At 41.9% G+C, this 22021-nt stretch overlaps 1 protein-coding gene across 4 annotated transcripts in view; it reads right to left on the reverse strand.

Annotated features, from left to right (window-relative positions):
* RPS6KC1 (ribosomal protein S6 kinase C1) overlaps positions 1-22021 on the reverse strand; it is a 127247-nt gene that overhangs the window by 78365 nt on the left and 26861 nt on the right. For all 4 annotated transcript variants that reach the window (XM_074989988.1, XM_074989987.1, XM_074989990.1 and 1 more), the window contains 4 exons: positions 20896-21011; positions 18301-18394; positions 12814-12873; positions 11443-11811 (listed from right to left, as the gene is read on the reverse strand). In XM_074989988.1, the coding sequence (XP_074846089.1) occupies positions 11443-11811; positions 12814-12873; positions 18301-18394; positions 20896-21011 (639 nt within the window). The remainder of the gene's footprint in view (positions 1-11442; positions 11812-12813; positions 12874-18300; positions 18395-20895; positions 21012-22021) is intronic.

A 22021-nucleotide genomic window follows, 5' to 3' on the forward strand; every position in this document is an offset into this window, starting at 1 on the left:
CTGAAGTAGCGGGTCTGTCCCACGAGAGCTCATCACCTTATAAATCATTCTGTTAGTCTTTAGAGAGCTACTAAATTTAGTCAGGACAAAAGACAGGCTTCCCCTCTCCCTTGCCCGAGTGATTCATGGCAACTAACCGAGTTTTATATTAGAACATTCCACAGCTGTAACATTTAGAATGCATACTTTGCAGATACCACAAAAAGCATGTGAGAGTAATATACAGTGGCCTCAGCCCACACAGGAACATTATTTGACTGCACTGGGCTGTATATCATGCAGATATATAAGGGCTCACTGAATATCAGATCGCTTTTCTTTTTCCCACCCCAACCCCCTGTCCTCAACTAACTGCAGTGAACCTTACTACATAGCAAGGACATGTCCACAGATACCCTGAAGCAATAAAGTATCTCATACTCTTGTGTTCTTCCTCTTGTGACTACTCAGATATTACAGACCATAGCTAGATTTGCTTCAGATACTGAACACGAGTAAGCCATTCATAATCACTCAATGTAACAGTTAAAATACTCTTTTTTTTTTTTATGTATTTAAACAAGAAACTTTATATCCATCACAGCCTTCTTGTACAGATCCCATAGCTGGATTTTTGGGATTTTTCAAAAAACAACTGTTTTCATAGAGTAATAAAAATGCCAGGAGGGAAGCCTTAAAAGCCTCATTCTTCCCACAAGCAAAGATCATTTTACAGAACCTTCCCTCAGCAGTGGGTAACTCAGCTGTTATTTTTGCTTATTTGGTTTAGGAACCTCTGTCTTTATTAGCTCAAACACTTCTTACATCGTACGAAAGAGACTGTAAAACAAGCTCCTGCGCAACAGAAGAGAACATGCAATTTATCGATCTTGACACTGGGTCCACAGCTCTGTTGCCACAATTCTATAGCCCTGCAATTTCAAGCACCACTTCTGGCAAACGCACGGCAGGAAGAGGAGCTGAATGATGAACAATGCCACAGCTAGCCACTGTGCATTACTCTCCCGTGCCTTTTGTGGGATTTGTGCCAACAAATTCCTTTTAAGTTGCCTACATGATGAGCTGCCGGACATTTTGGCAGCTGGTAAGGAGACAGCTGGCAATTTCAGCACCTGGAAGCAGTTTGGGATGGAGAATGAGCGCATGAGCTGGCAATCTGTAAATGATCAGCATCGAAATGGTTAACATTGACATTTTTGGCATCGCTGGGTTTCAGAGTAACTGATTGAGCTAACAGTGCCATTTGCTTGTTTGAGTTATTCTGTGTAGCTATCTGCAGACTTCACAGGTTACCTACTTAAAAACAGGTTATTCCACACAAATCAAGTGAAGCTCTAAACTACGTGTGAAGCACAAATCTGTGGCAGCAAGTGGACACCCTGGAACCCAGAACTCTCATAGCTTTCCAGTGTGTATATAAGGGAAAACACTTAGATTCTCTTAAAGACTCTGAGTGCTGCCTTTTAATGTATGTTTCTCTAGGTATTTAGAACACAGCACCTTGAGTGAAGGTGCCAATATCACTGCAGGGAGTGAAATATCACACATCTGGCCAGAAGTCTAAAGATAACTGGGAAAATATGTAAAAGTAAGTGTGAAGATGAAGGTTCTGTTGAAAAGTATTCTTCATGTAAAGAGCTCAAATGACTAAAGATCAGGTACTAGTTAAAGAGCTGTAATCACAGCACATACAAGACCTAGCTTTTCCAAAGCTTTATTTATAGAATCTCATGTCAAACAAAAAAAAATGTTTTTTTGCATGTAAAATAGTGTTTAAAAAGGACAGAAGCTAATATACTCCGTAGTATGTGTGTTTCCAAAGAAACAAGTAGTCTGGTCATGTGGTACAGACCTAGCTAGCCTCTGCATTCACACTGATCTCTGGCTCTATTTCCCACTGAGTGGTTTGAAAAAGAATCGGTCAAACTACGTGGATTCTACAATGTACAGAACATCCCAGAATACTCCCCATTTAAAAAAAAATCTGGAACCTAGATCAGCACAAAAACAGAAGGAGAAGCAGCAGCTTCCTAGCACTGATAAGAGAACAAAATGGTGCCAGCAGCATCATGTCCTCCACCACCAGCACCACAGAAACAGGAGAGCATTTTGGCAGCCAGAAGAGTGGAAGTCATTACACAGAACCTTACCAGAGAAATGAAAAGTGAAACGTTTCCAAGCCTCTCAGCAGCCTGTTCTCAGGGGGGAGAGGGGGAAGGCATTCTACTGAGCAGTGAGATATAACTGAGTCAGTGAATGCTACACCACCTTGCTGCGTGGCAGAGGAAACCCAGCAGGAGCCTGAAGACAGACGACCCCGGCTGCAAGAGAAACTACAACAGCCTGAAGAACAAGGAATTGCTGGGAGCCTGAGGGAAGTGGCACTATTACAGGACTCCCAGATGGCACCATGAACTGCCTAATCCTAGGCCTTTTTTTTTTTTTTTTTTACATGAAGACTAGCTTCTTACTTATCTGACGCTTCAACAAAAATTAAACCTAAAATTGACAAGAGTCGCTGCAACCCATGCTGGGGCAGCCCCACACCTGTGCAGACAGATGAGCTCTTTTAAGTTGCTGTAATTAAATTAAGAGAAAAAAGGAAAAAGACGACACCACCATTACACAATGGCATGGGCACGTTTTTTCCAAAAGGCCTCTGCTGTGTTACACAGCAAGCAGACTTTAACCAAATAAGGCACACCCATCCCTATGGTTACAGAGGCAGCCGCATCTAGCCAGCGTCTTTAAAATTTTAGGATAAGAACAGAAAATCCTCAGATGAATCAGGTGCTCAGAACTGCCCAGAAGATCAACACAGATAAAAGTGCCTCACTGTATTATACTCAGGTATTAGCGTACAGGCACTCCCCGAATTACAAAACATCGGATACACGAACATCCCCTCATACAAAGGAAAGCTCACCTGCAGTCTCGGGGTGAAGGTAAGAGGCCAGCAGCGCAAGTGCTGGTTGGAGGGGCAGTTGAGTAGCCAGTGGCTAGAGAGAAGCAGTGCTTTGAAGGGGAAACCACCACTTCTCTCCAACCACTGGCTGCACAGCTGCCCCCCTGCTTCTGCGGGGTCCTCCATCCTGCACTCTCGCCACTTGCTACCTCCTGGTGAGCAGGGGCTACGTGCAGACTGCGTGTGGGGATGAGGCTGGCCACAGTAGCCAGCACAGAGCTTGCAGGGAGAAAGTGGTGGCCAGAAGGAAGGATGCCCAAAAAGTCCCCTTCAGAATCTCCACCTACCTCCTCATCCTCCTCTGATTATCCCTGCCTTTCCTCAAGAACCAGCATATTTCTACTATTTTTCATTGCAAATATACAGTATTCCACCATATATATATATATATGTCTTTTCTTGGCTAGCCTGGGAACCTCACCACCATTTATTATATTACTTCTATGGAACTCAGAACACTTTTTCCCAAACAACCGATTTACAAAACAAACTTTGGGAACACAACCCATTCATAAGTTGGGGACTTCCTGTATTTGTGTATTCTGTGGCTGACCAGTAAGTACTTATATGGGGATGGGCCTGGTTAACTGAACTTAAAATCCTCCCATTGAAATCTGCATTGCTTTACCTTAGCTGGGGAGGGAAGGCTTATTTCTTATGCCCAAAAAAAACTGAGTAGCTAAGAAGCAGACATAAATTAATTATTTTAGGGCACCAACATTTATGCTTTTTAATTTAAAAAACAAAAAAAAAAAACCACAAACACATTGCTTATTTCTGTATTCAACATCATCTACTACTTAAAGACCAATTTGGCACATAGCATCTTAACACACTACTTGTTACTACAGTCAGAATACTGAGGGATGAACTTAAGATCTGGCCATGGTACATCTACGTCACTGGGCTGTAACCCACATCAGAGAAAAAAAGGAAGGTAGTTGGGTGGGGATGTTAAGAAAGAGGGAGTGCAGTGCAAGATGCACCTAAAAACTGCAAGATACACACAAAAAAAAGAGAGAGATACCAGGCAGGGCAAGCATTTGCACCTCATTCGATTTCTATCAGACCAGCACAAGTATTGAGTGAAAATGTTTACCGACTGTAGAAGACAAAGCTTCTCTGTAACAGAAGATTGCCATATTGTAATATCAGGCTGGGTCTACTGGCAGCAGCAATCTTCTTTCTAAACATATGAAACTCCAGAAAAATCTAGAATACTGTAATTCAAATTCGCTATGTTAATACAACGAAAATGAGCCTGTGTTGATTACCACGTAGCACCAGATCTACCCTCTCAAACCCAGACATCATATTCATACACTAGCAAAGTAAACTTAGCCAGAGGCTCACTTCAGTGACAGCACTAAATGGAGATACTTAAACTTTGCAGGTAAAATAAAAGCTCCAATGACTTGCGCCTAGATACAAGACGTTCAAGATTAGAACTATTTCTTCTATCTACACTAAATGCTGAAATATCCCCAACAGAACCACAAATAATCTTCAGTTATGTCACCCGGTTCCTCTGAAGAGAGGATTTAAACTTCAACCTACTCCATCAAAGTGAAGGCAACTTATTTCACAAGCTGGGAAGTCATTTTCTTTCCAAACTGGTCAGAAATATCATCTAGAATATCTGCTCATCTAAGACAGCTCTATTTCGTCTTTTCTGGGAATACCTTGTTATACATAAGGTAAGTGGATGTGCAACTCATCTCAAAATGAAGCAGAACAGAAGCTTATCCATATTTTATGACTATCCAATGGAAACTAGTGTCCAAGACCTGATAAATAATAATTAATAATAATTAATTATCATAAGGTTGTTAGGTTTATTTATGATCTAGAACAGGGGTCAGCAGCCTTCCCAAGGTGGAGTGCTGAAATTTGACCTTTTGACCTCTATGTACAGTTTAAGTGCTGGTGATACTTTTTAAAGTCACTAATAGTCCCACTTGCAACAGCTTCATTAATAAATAAAGATGCAGTGCTTTACTGTTTAGCTGTGGCTGGTGGCAGGAGGCATAATCCTTGCATGTAGAAGTGGAGCTGGCACATGCTGGGGACAAGGGAGCTAAGGGAGAGGGACTGGGCAGCTCTGGGGAAGCAGGACCTCCAAACACCTTGCTGGCAGCACAGACACACCATTACAGGTGGCTGCTCTGCCTTACTGTGGTCTGGCTAAAAAGCCATGCATGAAATGAGGGTGCCAGGTCTCAACCTGATCTCTGCTGGGTGGCCACAGTGGAAGCTGAATGGGCAAGACCAGCTGGCATCCACGTCACAGGGCAGCTGACTAGAGGAGATCTGGTTGGACAGCTAGCTAGGTTGTTGCAGGAGGGGGGCTCTACAGGAGAGAGGGGTGACAGTTACCTTGCTGAGCAGTTTTCCTCCATCAGACCAGGCTAAGCACAGGACCAGGCATCAGACAAACTGAACCCTGTACGTGGCTTTTCTGGAAAATTGCCACATGCCAATAGGCAAGCATCGGTGTCCCTGGCTGCAGAGTGGGGACCATGGCAACACAAGCCCCTTACAGTAGAGCTCTGTGAGCACTGCTCATTGGTACCTTAGCTGGCCCTATTAATGCCACCTCCCTGCCCAAGGGAACTTATCTCCACCTGACCTATCTGGATGTTGCCGTTTACAGAAGAGGGAGCAGGGGAGGCTTTCTGAATCTGCTTTCCCCACAGCATGGGCCTCTGCAGATGAGGCTCTGGCTTCAGCCCTGTGCTGCAGCATGGGCCTCCACAGCTCTTGGCCCACGGAGAGGAGGACCGGAGCTGAGCTCCCACCGCGTGCCAGTCAAAATCAGCTCACGTACCAGGAGTGGCACGCACGTCTGGGGTTACCGACCACTGATCTAGAAGGACACTACACAAATTGTATGCATGGTTACTCATTTGATCAAATGCACAGCCTTGAGGACTGTGTCGGGCAAGTGCTCACTCCACACAACCAGGGCCGTTCGTCATTCAGCTACATACGCTTGCAAGAGAAGAAAGTAAGAACAAGTGGAGTGGAACAAGTACTAAGTATACAACCTTCCTGCAAATTTTCACAGGCAGCTGCAAGTAAAGAGTTAGCAATTAAGCCTTAGTTTCTAATCTCAAGGGACAGATTCAGTCACCTTTACTCATGTATCCAGTTTATATATCTTTCTTGCCTTATCATCTTATGCACAGTCAGCTTTTTTAGGTTAAAGTAAGTGATATACCTCATTTGGGTGTTGGCAAGTTGAGATATGTGGGGAGGATAATTTCGCATGGTCACAAAGTAAGGATAGAATTAACTGGTTGGGATTCATTTCTCTATACAAATACAGTAAACACTTGATTTAACTGATTAATGGGGGGCAAAGGGGTGTCCATTAATGCCAAAAATTCATTAAATCAATCTGCAGAATGGGAGGCACCTGGCCAGGTGCGCTGGGGAACTCTCCATCCGAGACCTGGGGGAAACCCAGCGGGCTCAGGAGAGGGAATGTGGCAACAAGCTCTTTGAGCTCTTTTCTCTTCCAGCCCCTGCAGCTCACCCACTCCAGAGGTCTCGGCAGCTCCTCCGGCCTCAGAAGTCCCAGCCACTCTTGTGGCCCCTCCAACTCTTGCAATCCCTCCAGCAGACAGTATCCATTATTTCCAAAGTCCATTAAATCAAAGGTTTACTGTAGCATTTTCCATTATCTCAGTTTACTTAAAAAAATCCTAGTGGGCAGGCTATGCCCAACAATAAGAATGAGGGGACACCAACTTTGTAATTAACGCTGGTACTAAAACAACCAACGTCCTCAAAAGGCAGGACAGTTGGGAAGCACAAGGCTTGCCGTAGATGTCTATTCTTCAGGTAATCAATCAAGAGGCCTGAAGCACTACACTGACCTCGGACTGTTCTGCATGCTAATAAGACAGTAAGCAATACCCATGGGTGTCAGCCAAGCTAGTTCTGAAGCAGCATCAGTGCGGTTCTGCTATATGAGATGAAGAGACGGATGCAGACTGCCATTGCCCCCACACTGTACTCTAGGAGCACTCTGTCCATTTCAGTTTGGAGGTGTGCTTAGAGGACAGGCAAGATTCCTGGCAGCTCCCAAGGTCTGGTGCTATTCCAAGCCTGAGCACAGGATGGAGAATTCCATCTTTTCAGGCATGCGGGCTGTGCACAAGCAGAATTTGGCCTAAGATGTTTATTGCATTGATGCCCAGAGCAACAGTTGTACAGCTAGTTCTCAGAATTTAACACTGCCATTCAACCCCCTTTCTTCCCCGAAAGATGTGCAGAAGAGATTTCTTGCCAGGACAGTAAACAGAACACTAAATATTTCAGGCTAAAATGTCACAGAAGATACAAGTGTGGTGCTAACAATGTAGTTCACAGAGCCGTGCTTTCCACTGTGCACAAAAAGGAAACCGAGTAACAAGCTTACATTGTTCTCTCCTTCGCGCCAGCACAAGCAGTCTTTTCACCTATGGAATGAGTCCCACCAAGTCAAAGGGCTGAAGAGTCATCAGCAAGGTCCGATTTTCCACTGACAGAGACTGCCTTTATAGATAAATTACAGCTATTTCTCACAGACTAAGGAATTGCAAAACTGCAGGACTAAAAGAATACAATAAACCCTCAATTTCACACACCCCGATTCAGCAGACTTCGGGAACAACAGAAGTCTGCCAGACCCACACCCGTTGTTCCAAAAGTCCATTTAAATTGGCATCCATAAAATCCTAAATCCCCCCCCACCCCCCAACAAAAAAAAAGAAAAAAAGAAAAAGATTATTTACCGGAACCACCACTCCCAGACACCGAATGCCCCACCACGGCCCATACTGCAGCTGGAACCGCTATGTGCTCCTCCCATCAAAGGTGGGGCACATACATGGGTAGACCACTTGCATATGCGCACCAACCCTGGTGGGAGGACTGCGTGGCAGCTCCGGCAGCGGCAACTCCACGCTGCGCAGCTTCAGCCGTGCAGCAGGGTTGATCCTGCTATGGTGGCGGTGGGCTCCGGTGGCTGCTTTTGGTGGCGAGGGGGAGGGACACATGTAAACCCTCGTATTTAACAGACTTCTGGGTTTAACCAACACCCATCCCCCTCATTAGTCTGGTACATCAAGGGTTTACTGTACTTGTAATAAATTCAAAGATATTTACAGTGCAGAAATTGGCAAAACCCTGAGACAGGTCAGAAGGGAGAGTGAGAATAGCCTCCATCAAGGCAACAGGAGTGCTTAACACCACAATGAGAAAGTTAAATTCCAGGTCTGTGGTGCTGAGTTACTAACTGTCATATGCAAAGCAGTCACAAGTAAGTTCCAAACAGAAGAGATTGGCTATTTGCTACACAGACAGCATTTTGTGATTCTGCTTTTTAAGTGTCCATTTCTATTTTCTTGGTGCCACCCAGTGGTAGCATTATGAATTTTCACTTTCTATGGAAAGGACACCTTTAATCTAACAGGGCCAGCTGTGAGATGACAGGCCACACACTATGCAATGATGGCAAGCGGGGAAAAAAAAAAAAATAAAAATCCTAAAATCTGAAAACCATTTTGGCGAGTCTGGAAAGAGACACAAATTGAAGTTAGTCTATAAGTAAACCGTTCGGATGTGAGACATGGGTGATAATGAGAGATTCGAAAAGAAGAATATTGGCATTTGAAAGGAGTTGTTATAGAAAGATTCTGAGACTAGGATGGATGCAGAAGTTCACCAATGAGAAATTATCTAGAAAGATTCAGCTGAAAGAGAACCTGCTGCAGAAGGTTATAAAACGGAAGCTACAACGATTTGGGCATATTTTCAGAATGAACAACGAATGAAAAATCAAGACCCTGGTATTCAGCATAATGGATGGTTCGAATAGGAGAGGCAGACCCCACAGAGAATGGACAAATTATATAGTAGATTGGTGTGGAGCTAGTCTACAGAAACTAAGCCACTGCACTGGACAGGGAAAGATGGAAGGAAATAGTGACAGAGGCATCAGACACCAATGAGTGCTGAGCCCATGGTTATTGATGATGATGGTGATGATGATGAGTAAACCACAAACTACTGATACCCAATATATTTACAAAATGATTTCAGTTTACACATCACTATTACGTATGTGTCCATAACGACATGAGAGAGAGAGAGAGAGAGAGAGAGAGAGAGAGAAACAGCAGGTCTTGAGAGTCAGAATTAAGAATTATAAGTGCAACGTAGAGTAAATAGTCACGCACTGTTAACACTCATAGCACATTTTAAAAGGTAGATATTCTGGACATCAGAGTAAGGGTATCTGTGTGGTTAGTGAAGAATACAATGTATTTAGAGGCACTTCAAAGCAGTTATAGAGTTGCAGTACAACCATAAAATGTGTGGGTTGGAAGCCACTTGTGTCCCTCAAAAGGAGGCTGTAATAAGAAAATGTGTATTTTATTATGAATGGGAAACATGTTTTCTGAACCACACCCTGGAATGCTGAAACTGAAATGTTTGAATTAGCCATGTCACTATGACAAAGAGGCTGGGACTTGCCTGCCAGGCTGTGGGGCCAATGGAGACAGTTATAGGAGTTCAGCTGGCTCTCCCTAAGCCTAGTGGGAGAATCTAGCAAAGGGTGACTACTCTCTTCCCTCCCTCCCTCACAGAGGAGATGACAAGCTCCAAACCAGCAAGCCCAGCATCTCTGCTCCAGTCCAGTTTAAAGCTATTCACAGGAGAAAGTCTGCTCTTACCTAAATTAGACAGCTACAGTTTCCAAGGAACTACAGGCCACCTGGACATGGACAGAGTTAAACATTCCAATCACATCTCCTCCCCGATTCCCAACCATTGGCACAAAGGATATAAGAGGAGGAAGGTGTATGTTGCCAACTCTGCTTCCACACAAAAGTCCCCGATATTTGGGGCATCAACACAGTGGAGTTGCAGCTGGTCACTATTCCCTTTGTGCTGATAGAAAGGAAGCAAACATGGCAGAAAATCTGCCAAAAACATTAAGACCTTAAGAATGACCACATTGAGTCAGACCAATGCTCATGTCACCCAACTTCCACCAGTGGCTAGTACTAGAACCTTCAGAGGGAATGAAGAGCATAATGGAATTACCAAGTGATCGGTCTCACGTCATTAAGCCCCAATTTCTGGGGATCGGCGGTTATGGGACACCTAAGGGATGGAGCTGGATCCCTGACCATCTAGACTAACAGTCATTAATGGAACTGTCCTCCATGAACTTGTCTAATTATTTTTAACCTTGTTATACTTTTGGTCTTCATAGCATCCCATGGCAACCAGTTCCAAAGGTTGACTGTCTGCTGCAAGAAGAAATTCCTTATATTTGTTTTAAACATTCTGCCTATTAATTTCATTGGCTGACCCATGGTTTTTGTGTTATGTAGGGCAATCAACATTCCCTATTCACTTATCTTACTCTGTCTGGGATCTTTTTACTCTTCTGAAATAACGTTTCACAATCAGGCTGAAAATTCTGGATACCAATAGGTTAGATGTTAGAGAATGAAACTGAAAATTAGGACTGCTCCTAAGCAGCTCTGCAAAGAACTAGTGACTATTGGGAAAAGGAAGAAATCTCAAGCTCTTGGAGGAAAAAAATGCTAGGAATTTTAGAATGATTTGTCAAAAGGCCTTTTTATGCTGACACCACAAATGCCAGTTTCAAACGGCCTTACATTGTGGCTAAGAAAAACAGAAGTGATGACGACAAAATGGAACGTCCTTCAGAAAAGCAGAAGTGAGAGGCACCAAATGCCTAAAATAAAGTGTATTAATAAAGAATGAATATCCAGGCTGCTAACAGACAGATTCCCAACACATTCAAACATCTGCAATGAAAAGTGTGTTGAAAACATGGATCAGTAAAAACTCTGCCCTGCACCAAACAAAACCTGGCCCTGAATTCTAGTCTTGTACTCTCAGTAAGCTAGCATGAATTGGGAGCATGCAGAAGCTCTGAACTCACTCCTGTATGCAGCACATCCTACTGCCCTGCTGCAACTCTGACAGCCAGAACAGAAGTTAATAGATTTTAGCTTTCATTGCCATGAAAGACTGCTATAAATTTGGGGCTTTGGGAAACCAAGAATGAAAGAGAAGAAAATCCTTCCCTGAGCAACAACCAGGATTTTCGGTTTGTTAACATCAGCATTTGCAGACTGATATTTCAAATGGGTGAGATCATGTGTGCATTAATAATAATTATCCTCAATGATATATAAAGAATAATTCATGTGAAATAAAAAGGGAAATTTATAGGCATTAAACTGCAATTTAATTTTGAAAAGAGGTATTTGACACTCAGCATCACTGTTCAAAAACAGTCTTAGATAAAAGAAACCACACGTATTTCACTTCTCAACTACGCATCATGCCATTTCACAGAATCTCTTTCCGCATACCGAACTGTTTTCAGTAAAAGAACAGTAACATATCAAAAAAGTTGTCCAATGCAGTGGGCAGATCCATACCTTGAACACCTTCCAGGAGCAGATCAACCCCTCTCCGATAGAAGCTAAAGGCAGCTTCATAATCTTCTTCTTCCTCCTTCTTCAGGGCCAGCTTTATCAGCTCTCCTGCTTTCTCCAAGTAATCTTGTTTGCCAAACTTGTGTCTTAAGCTCCCAGCAAACAGACTGCGACTCTCACTCTCCCTCTCGCCTTCGGGTTTGCTCCATTCACATTCAGAAGCAGTAGCACCTTGTCCTAAGGATTCTGAAGCCGGGCTGAAACCAAAAGCTCTACTGGGAGAGCTTTGGTTGGATGCCATTCCATCATCTAATTCGGCAAGAGAGTCCACATCGACTGTCAAAGAGATGAGGTCACTATCACTAGAGAAACCTAGAAGTATAAATCACAAGTGTGTACAAAGAAATTAAAGTACCTACTGTTAGTATTTCTACTTATATCCTGAGAAAATAATGTCTTTCTTGTCCCGCACCATGTATATTTAAGTTTAGCCTCCCTAACTATTTGTAAAATAAAGCAAGCAAGCCTGTAGTACCTTATAGACTAAGTTTTATTCATTAGGTAAATGAGCTTTCATGAGAAAGACCCACTTGTTCAGATTCTGGAGCAGAATGAGCATGTTTTCCGCAGATATACACTAACATGGCTACCCCCTAACTATTTGCAGCATCTCTGGTGTAGGACAGAAGGACTACTCTTGTTCTGGTTTTCTCCTCTATCCTAACTGCCCGTTGCAATTCTCCATCATTAACTGGCCTTTACTGTCCCATTGTGAATTTCAAGCCTACCATATAGGTGCTTTACTTCACTCAGCTTTTACATGCACATCATTACAAGACTTCAGGTATACGACTAGCCTTAAACACCAGCACTCTCTTGGAACCTCAAGACTTTTTGCAACCTCAAGACTTCTGAGTTCCTTTGGAAGAAGCCCAATTTTCCACAAGTTTGCAAAAAAAGTCTTCCAAAAGCAATACTCATTAAGACAATGGGAATGTAAGAAGAGTAAGCAATTAGCAGCCAATCTATACATGCAGAGCCCACTCTGATTTAGGCTCCTGGAGTATATATGACTAACCCTGTTTGTGTGGAGGAAGATACAAAATTAATTCAAGACAGCAATTGCTTACTGATAATAAAAGAAAACGTCAATTGTTGCTTTAAGTTAGTAAGTCTAAGGACACGTTGTTAAATTATCAATTCAATACTTGTGACTCAGTGGTTTCAAATACATTTAAATAGGAGGTTATACTTTTTCCTCTCCGTATTCTCATATCAAGGCATCAAATTTCACCTCAAACATTATTTTTGGTATGTGAATCTATGCCAGAATCTCTCTCTCTCACACACACACCCTCTATTTCTAGATCTCACCTCCACATTCTGATTGGCTGGTAAGCGTCACATCATCAAGGCCACTGAAATCCTTTTGAACTAAGAAGGACAGAAGAGAGAGGCATTCAATATATTGTTACACCACAGATTAAAAGTTACATATTGAGCAAAGGGAAGAATTAAAACTTATTGATGCAATTTTAAACACTGACAGAAGTGTGTTCGAAGCAACTGCCCTCAAAACCTGCTTTCAAATGTGTTCATTTTGGACTGCCAAAACAGCTACATCATTTTAACGGTGGCTTTAGTTCTTTCATTTCCTTGAGATCTGAAAAGTTAAAGAAAGGATTAAACAGGAAAAGTGCCTGTTTAACAGGACTACATAAAGCCTCAGTACCACATTATTGTCTCCAGATTCAACTGTGACAGCATTTAATCCCAATATGGACTATTCTGCTGCTCTACAATTCGCATGGAAATTTAAGATCTGAGGGACTTGTAAACAAGCCTACACTTTAAGAAAACACACAGGCTTTCAATTTGGAAAACAATATTCCAGAATAACATCCTGCACCAGATGTCTGGAATAAGCCATAAACTTGGCACTACTGGCTGGACTGCAAATCGGAACTTGGTTTATCATCTTGCCACACATCCTCATTGAAGCACTAAATGAACAGGACACGATCAAAAGAAAATTCTGAGATGAACCTTGAAGTCTGCTGTTTTTGCATTACCGCTGCAGTCCAAACAAACATTCTCTACGCTGCCAGGTAATTTTTCCATTACTCAGATGTTCCTTATGAAGAAAAGCAAATTCCTTTCAACTTTCTCCCAAGCACTAGATACAGCATTTGGGAAGGAAAAATACCCACTCACCTACTCAAGAAAAAGGAGAATTTTTTCCTGCAAAATTGCCCTTTGGAAAGGCTAGTTTCATTCCTTTAAGGGAACTGAGGGGCAGAAGAGGTAGGTAGCAGAGCCACTCCCATTTGCTCTTTCAGTGAAAGGCAGAGCGTGCTAGGCAGTACCACTTCTCTTTGGCAGAAGACAAGGAGAGACGCAGGAACAGAGTGGTACATGCACCACTAGCATGCTAAGAGGAGCAAAAGGAGGAACAGAGTCTCTTGCATGCCCTAGTGCAGCTGTATCCAACAGGAATTCAAAGCTCACCACACGCGTGGTTGTCATCCTTCTATATGCATCACATTATATTATACAAAACTTTATTAAATAAGAATATTGGTAGCTAAATAAATGCCCTCCCCCAGAGCCAGGTATCCCAGCCCCACTGTTCTAATTCAATGCCAGGTGACTCACTAAAGCTGCCACCGAGGCTGCCACCATATACTTCTCCCACCAAGTGGTGGGGCACATGGACAGAGCAGGCAGATGGCACTGTCCGCATGAAGCTCTTAGGAGGAGCAGCATTTAAAGGTTCCAAGAGCTGCAAGCAGCTCGAGAGCCACGGGTTGGCCACCCGCCCCCTTCCCTCCCCCGGTCTTTGGAGTTCAGTACGCATGCATTTGCCACAATGCAGTGTTATAGTCACCACATGTGGTGAGTAGAGAACGTATTTGACACCATGGCACCAGTGATCTGTGAAAAAGGAGGAGGTCCAGAACGCTTTACCAAGAGGGAAAAGGGAGAGCAGACAATTCACTAAGAAGGAAGAGTGCACATGGTAAGTCCATAATTTGCACATCCATAGGAGAACCCATAAATGTAGGTGTTGTGCATGCAAAATTCATGAACTGGGGTGGGAAAAGGGGTCAATTGATTTTGTTTTGGGGAGACAGCAATTAGCTAGGAGACTGGGCTGTAAAAAGACAAATTTATGGAGGAAGTGATGTAGACGTGGCCATATATGTTAAATAGGTGTGGTTTTAGATGAGGGGTATGCTGGCCCACCAGGCCACGCGACTTAGTTTTCTGCCCACCTTTAATGCAGAGTATGTCTGCACTACAAAAATGAGACTTGCTGCCCTGTGTCTAACACCCTGGTCAACGTGTCATGGGCTCGTGCTGTGGGGCTAAAACTAGAAATACAGAAATTTCTGCTCATGCTGGAGACGCAACTCCAAAGTCTAGGGGAGGGTGGAGTTCTGACCCTGCATTTCAGCCAGAACCAGAATGTCTACACTGCTATTTTCAGTCCCACGCCGCAAACTCCATGAGCCCAAGCCGGTGGACCCTGACTCAGACTTGCTGCCACAGGTCTTTCTTTGCAGTGTAGTGAGCACGTTGCCCCATTCTCCCGCCACCCCATGAGTGTCCGTACGAGTGGATGGCTTAACGATACTTGCCTGTTTATTTTTAAATAGGTACATCACAAAAACAGATGTTAAGAAAGTTCATGAAAATAAGTGTCACCCAAATTCCAGATGGTTGACATTGAAACTGTTGTATGGGTGAGGTGCGGTCAAAACTGGATCCAGTTTTGGCAGGGAAGAGAAAGTGGCCATGACAATACACATAGAAAGAAAGACTCTCTAGTTCATGTGTCTAGATGATTTGGCAACCTGTGTAGGGGGAGAATAATTTGGCAGTGAGGAAGGTTTATAGGATGTGTATATGTGAATGCTTGCAAGGTGGAACAGGGAGGCAGTTCTTGTATGGAGAGAAAAGAACATTACAAATCTGAACTATGAGGCAGCCAATAGTGGGGGTGTACTCAAGGTTTAAAAATTAATGGGCCAAATCACTGTACTTGTGTACACTTCATGCAACCCCATTGGATTCAGTGGGATTGCACATCATTCATAATGCTGTATTTGGTCCAATCTACTATTTTGTTAGAGTGAGATGTCAGATGAATGTGGCATCCCATCCGAGCATACTGATAGCATGGGGCCTCAGACTAACATGAAAAAGGAGGAGGAAGGCCTTTAACCGTCATCCTGCAAGCAACAGTTACTAAGAAGTGATAAGTAAAGTTGCACATTAGTTGTCCACGGGTCAGCAACCTGCAGCTACGATGCTGCATGCAGCTAATATTTAAGGACTTTATGGCTCCCACTGCTGTAGTTGTAAAGTTTAAAAAAAAGAAGAAAGAAGAAGAAAACCACCTCCCGGTATATTTTTGGTAAATGGTGAATGTCTAAAAGCCCAACAACTCATATTGATCTCAAAACGCTGGATAACTTCCCCTTTAATATATGCAATGAATTGTGGGATATGATACTGTATCTGTGTTTTGACTGTGTTGCTAATAAAGTCTTGATTTTGAACAGAAAGCTTGTGGCATTCCTGCTGTGAAAGGCAAATGCATTATAAGACAAAAAACTGAAATTAGACATGAAGTAAAATTGGCATAATTAAAATAGGTTCAGGAGTGAAAGTCAGGAAGACAGTGGCACAAACAAAACACACGTATATAAAGTGTGAGGAAACAGAACATGTAAAAAGTTTGTGAATGTCCTGCAGCAAACATGTACTGCATTACAAATCACTGTGTGTGAGCTCTTCTTGAAACAGGGGTTACAAGAAGTATGGTTTGTCTTTATTAAAGACCATCTTTCATCACATGCATTGCAACTCTTGAATTATTGAAATTTTTTTTTTAAACCGAATTTGAAAAAAAAAAAATGGCTCTTGCTATTTTGTTTGCTGACCCCGTCCTGGTCTAGCTGAGGAATCGTTTCCCTCTTCACACTACTAGATACAAGATTCCACATCAGATGAAGCACTGACCTGTTCTGGTGTAGGCACTCCTCTATTCACTTGTGGCTTACTACTTCGAATGGACTTTAAGATGCTGACTCAGCCATATAGAAACATTTCCTCATTTGTATATCTAGAGCTCCATTATATATAAAGATTTTTTTTTCCATTTTAACAAGAACCATACAGAAAGAGAAAACGAAAACAAAAAACAAAAAAAAACTTTCCAAGATTATCTGTTTCAGAAAAAAAAAAGATACAATAGATGTGGATTTTCCTACTTGCTGAACTTTAAAAATGCAGATGCTTTTTGTTACATTGCTCTGAATCACTTTAGTTTTTGTTAAAATACTTTTTACCTTTTAAAATGAAGTCTCCCTCTTTACACCCAGCTTTTGAAACACTGAAGTTAACAGAACCCAAAATAACAAAATGAATCCAAATACTAGTCCCTGTCACTCTAGTATCCAAGTGCCTAAATAATCATAGCCAAGATTTTCAAATTAAGGTGCCTAAAATTAGTCTGTTAAAATCGGCAGCCTGACTTTTCAGAGGGGCTGAGCATCCATATTTAACACCACTGAGAGCTGCAGATACTCAGACCTGAAAACTGAGGCCTCTGATTTTAGGAGCCCAACGTTAGGCACACTTTTTTTTTTTAAAGCAATCTGGTCCATAACTCGTGTATCACACAGTTAAAAGGGGCAACCAAGAGCCAGCTTTTTGACAATATCATGCAGCAAATTCAAATTCATCTTCCAAAGCCAGGCCTGCAGGACTGCTACAGAGTCAGCATTTATAGCCCCTAGGAATTAACGAGTCAAGAGTGAGAGAATGCAACAGAACCTTCATAAGCAAACTGCTTCAGCAATCCCCTTTCAGAACTGGGAGTCCCAACATGGTTAAAAGGGCCAATCTTCATCCCAAAGCTCAGGGCAAGGGGTGAAAAAAGGACTTGGGAGCACCTGCATTTAACAAAATTAAACATGCCTGAAAGAGGGATACAAATTTAGACACTTGCATAAAATCAGGAGGAGGAACAAAGTCAGTTGAGTACCAGTACTGCCATCTAGAGGATTTGAATAGTTATTTCCCATTTTCACATTGTTTGTTTTGAATTCATTGTTCTATCCCAGTAATCTAATTAGAATAGACATTTTTAGAAAGAACATGAACCTAAAAGCCGCATTTATGCTTGAGAATGCATGCCCTGCAGTTGCAACTACTGAAAATTAATATATTAGATTTAAAAAACCACACTTCATTTTTTTAAGTTTGTTCATTTTGTGCATTCAAGAGAACTTACTATCTAATTGGCTTTGTAGCTTTGCCTTAATAATCAATGGGTTTCTCCCTTTCTAAAATGAGCTTTTGAAAATTTCTTATGGAGAAGAAGGATGGTCCAGGAGTCAAGGCACTTACCTAGCACTTGGGAAACAGGGGCTCAATTTCCAGCTCTGACACAGATTTCCTATGTGGCCTTAGGCAAGCAAGTCACTTAACCTTTTCTCTCTGCCAGTTCCCTATCTGCAATGTAAGAAATGTCTCCCTTGTGCCCTTTTAAATGTAGTTACCTTTCAATATAATAGCTACCTTCAGAGTTAAACAGCCCAACAGTTTGTTTCCTTCCTTGGGCAGCCAGAATAGTCATTATTATATTGGCATTTGTAAGTTTAAAAAAAAAAAAAAAAAAACTTCTCAACACATGTATAGAATTTACTTGTAAAGTGCTTGAGAGATCTAACTATTAAGAGATTCTAAGAACAGCCATAAAACCTGTAGCCTTCTAGCACTGCACATTTTTTAATTAATTGCTTATAAAAAACCCATGGAGGTCAGGTTATATCACAGAAGAAACTCAACCTTCAGAACTGCAGTCAGATAAAGTGTCAATCAGGGAATCAGATAGAGGCTCAGCAGGACCAATCAGTTCAGATCCATCATGCACCTCACCACCCTAAAAAAAAAAAAAGAAAAAAAACCCACACATTTAACAGTTATGTACTAGGTGTAATCTCATTACCTTACAACAGAAGAGAATGTGGACAGGGTGAATTTAGTTTGAGAGATCTATACAGTTCCCAATTCATTTCTCTTTAAGTCAAACAGCCAATGAACTGAACTAGATGAATAAGCTAACAATAGGAAAATATTCTCCTGGCATCTGCTGTAGAGACTACTGCTGTCAAAAGCTGGTTCTGAGTTTCAACAAACTCTTGTTCCAGATGCTTAGCCAGTTAATTCCACCATTCAGTGGTTTGACTTCTTAAAAATGTGGCAGAAAACGAGTAGGATGCGTCTACACTTGGAACTAACTTCCAAGTTAGCCGCTACATTGTGATAGCCAGCAGAGTCTACATGCATTTTCCCTTACTTCAAAGTTAACTCTGAAGTCCTTACTCCATTCCCCGGAATGAAGTAGTGCCCTACTTCAAAGTTTAATTTCGAAGTAGGGTGTGTGTAGACACCCTACTTCAAAGTTGCTTACTTCTAAGTACAACTTGGAAGGTATTTTTGTGGTGTAGACACAGCTGTACAGTAGAACCTCAGAGTTACAAATACCTTGGGAATGAAGGTTGGTTGTACCTCTGAACAAGATATCATGATTTTCCTTTCAAAACTTTACAATTGAACCTTGACTCAATACAGCTTTGAAACTTTCCCCTTGTTTTTTAATAGCTGATGTTTTACACAGTATTGTGTTTGCTTCTTTATTTGGAGGGAGAGTGGGGAGACAGAAGGGAGTTTCTGCTGCCTAATGACATATGAATTGACTGGTTAACCACACGTCTTATTTAGAATCAGGAGTAACTCTGGTGTTCATAAATCTGAGATTTCACTGCACTGTTAATATTTTTGTATTTAATTTAAATTAGTTTAATATAAAAAACCTGTGCTAAGGCATAAACTTTTTTTAAAAATCATTAAATGTTTTTAAAAATCCAACTTAAAAATGGATTTTTTCCATTGTAATTGGAGGAAAAAAAAGGATATATCAACTTGTAGTCCACTCCGGGTATGCTTGTACCAGTAGAACTTCCCACTTAGAGAAGCCTATAAAGAAAGAGCTAAACTACTTCTCAAAAAATCAGATACAAAGACTGGTACGTTTACAGCATTTTAAACTGCAAGTTAAACTCTGACAGTATGGGGTTCTTAAACAAGAGAGAGAAATATTTTAAAAAAATCAACCGAACCACAAATGCAGTTGCTGCAGGACAAGACAAAGTGAAAGAGTCCCATCTATTAGCAGTATCAGTGCCAAAACTGGCTGTGAATTAAAATAAGCAGCATTAACATTCACTTTTTCCATAATGTGTTAATGTAAAAATCCTCACCCTTATTAAATAGGATTTTCTCTTTGTATCACTATGAGCACATAGGCCCTGAACTTCAAACATATATGCAATCTCATTGTTTGGTATTGGATTATTTATGTATGTTAACGTAATCATCTATGTGTGTGTGTCTGCAGTAGCAGGGACTAAATGAAACATACATTGTAGAAGGTTTTTAGATTTATCCTCCGTAAATCAAACATCTGAAAACATCTCTCTGCACAAGATGCTTGCAATATGGAAAGAACTGAGATTTTAAAACAAAACAAGAAAAAGCAAACAAGTGAATTACTGTCCTAAACCACAACTGGATTACCATAAATAGTTATGTGCTGCAAAAGTTGTAGTAGTTTGCAAACTGCTTCCTATGTACACAATACTTGGTTTGTTACAGAACTGTATTACAAATCGCCAATGACTGTCTTCGCTAGAAAGTTAGGATTCTATATTATTTCCCTCCAGGGCAGGGATGGCCAACCCACAGCTCTTTGAGCCATTAAATGCAGCTCCTCAGAGCCACTCCCCAGGAGTGCCATCTGCAGCTCTGTGCACTTCTCCCACGTCTGGGGGTAGAAGAGTGCAGCAGCAGCGACTCTGGTGAGTCACTGGCATTGAGTTAAAGTGGAGCTAAGGGCCAGGGGTGCCTGGCTCTTGGGGAGGGGTAGAGCACTGAGCCACGAATTATATATTTAATTTTTATCTATGTATCTATCCGTAGAGAGAGAGATATCTAGATGGCTCCATAGACAGATAAAAATATATAATACATGGCTCTTTGCACTCTATCCATGTGTCTCTTTGTTCCTAATTGGTTAGTCACCCCTGCTAGAGAGCATCTTGGCTCAAACAGCATTGGTATTGCTCTCCAGACTTCCACTATGGTTAATAAGTCAATTAAAAAAAAATGAAAGCCCTCTCCCTAAGCACCTACAGAGCATTTGCAACCTAACAAGTAACGACACTCTACCTACTCTTTGAAGGGACCTACTTCCCATTCCCAGCCAAGTCAGTGAAAAGACTGATGGTCACCTCGGTTCTAAAGGAGCAGCAGCCTTAACACTTTTTGCATATCACTATTTGGATAAGATGCAACTGGATTATCACTGAAATACCAACAAACCTTAAAAAAGTCTTCAAACCGTTTGCTCTTATATAGCGCAGGGATATTGGCAGAAAACTGCAGCAGATCCTCAGCACATTGTCTTCTTTCCTTAATCACAGATTCATCAAACCGCCCTAGGACAGAAACATGAATTGACATTTTGAGAAATAACTGAACATTTACTTTACAAGAAATGCTCAGAAGAGAATGCCCTGCATCTATGAGTCACTCAAATGCTTCAGGAGACTGAGCAGATCTTCACACTTCAAAGTCTCAACTGTCCCTAGAGTCTTGTCCTCTACAATCCACTTAGATGATGAAAACTGTCAGCCATGACAGGACTCCTTGGCTCTCTCATTCTAAGAATATGTGAGGCAACACTATTGATTAGCCAACAGACACTAACGTGTGTCCACTGATATCTAAAAGTAACTGATACATTCACTATTTGACAATGCACTTGACAATGTCAGTCTTAATTATGACCCCAATCCTGGAAGGAGCTGAGCACTTGCCACTCACTCTCAAAAGAAGCATGCAGTGGGAGAGTAGAGGAAGTGCAAATAAAAACCAGAAGACAGAGAGAGAACGAACGAGAACATTAGGGAGATGTATTATCTCCCTGGTCCTTTATGGACACTACAAGCAGCGTCAGGGACACCCAGCTAATGACAGCAAGGCTCTCATTGGAGCCATGTTGCCAGACACCAAGGAGACGATGCCTTTCCTCCATATGCCACACAGGAGGGCATTCCTTTCCTCATGAAAACAAGAGGACTACAGAGCTGGGAGGCAGCACGGCCTTCAAAATTCACACCCCTTCCCTTAGCACTTCCCCATGCTGTGCCCCAAGCTCCTCACACCACAAGAGACATTTCTAAGGAACAGAGAGATAGCCGTGCTAGTCTATATACTATCAAAACAAAAAAGCAGTCCAGTAGCACTTTAAAGACTAACAAAATAATTTATATGCTACACAGTTTCACCTTAGAATCCCACCCTCTTCCCAGTTGTTGATGGGACGACAGAAAGGAATAATCTGGAGTACTAATTATAGATCTATATTATTTAACTGAACCTAATTTCATGAAGGCTTTCACATCAACTGTGTGTCAGCTACTTTATCATGCAAAATACATAGTTC

This window comes from Carettochelys insculpta, chromosome 3, assembly GCF_033958435.1.
Source record: "Carettochelys insculpta isolate YL-2023 chromosome 3, ASM3395843v1, whole genome shotgun sequence".
NCBI classification, from domain to species: domain Eukaryota; kingdom Metazoa; phylum Chordata; order Testudines; family Carettochelyidae; genus Carettochelys; species Carettochelys insculpta.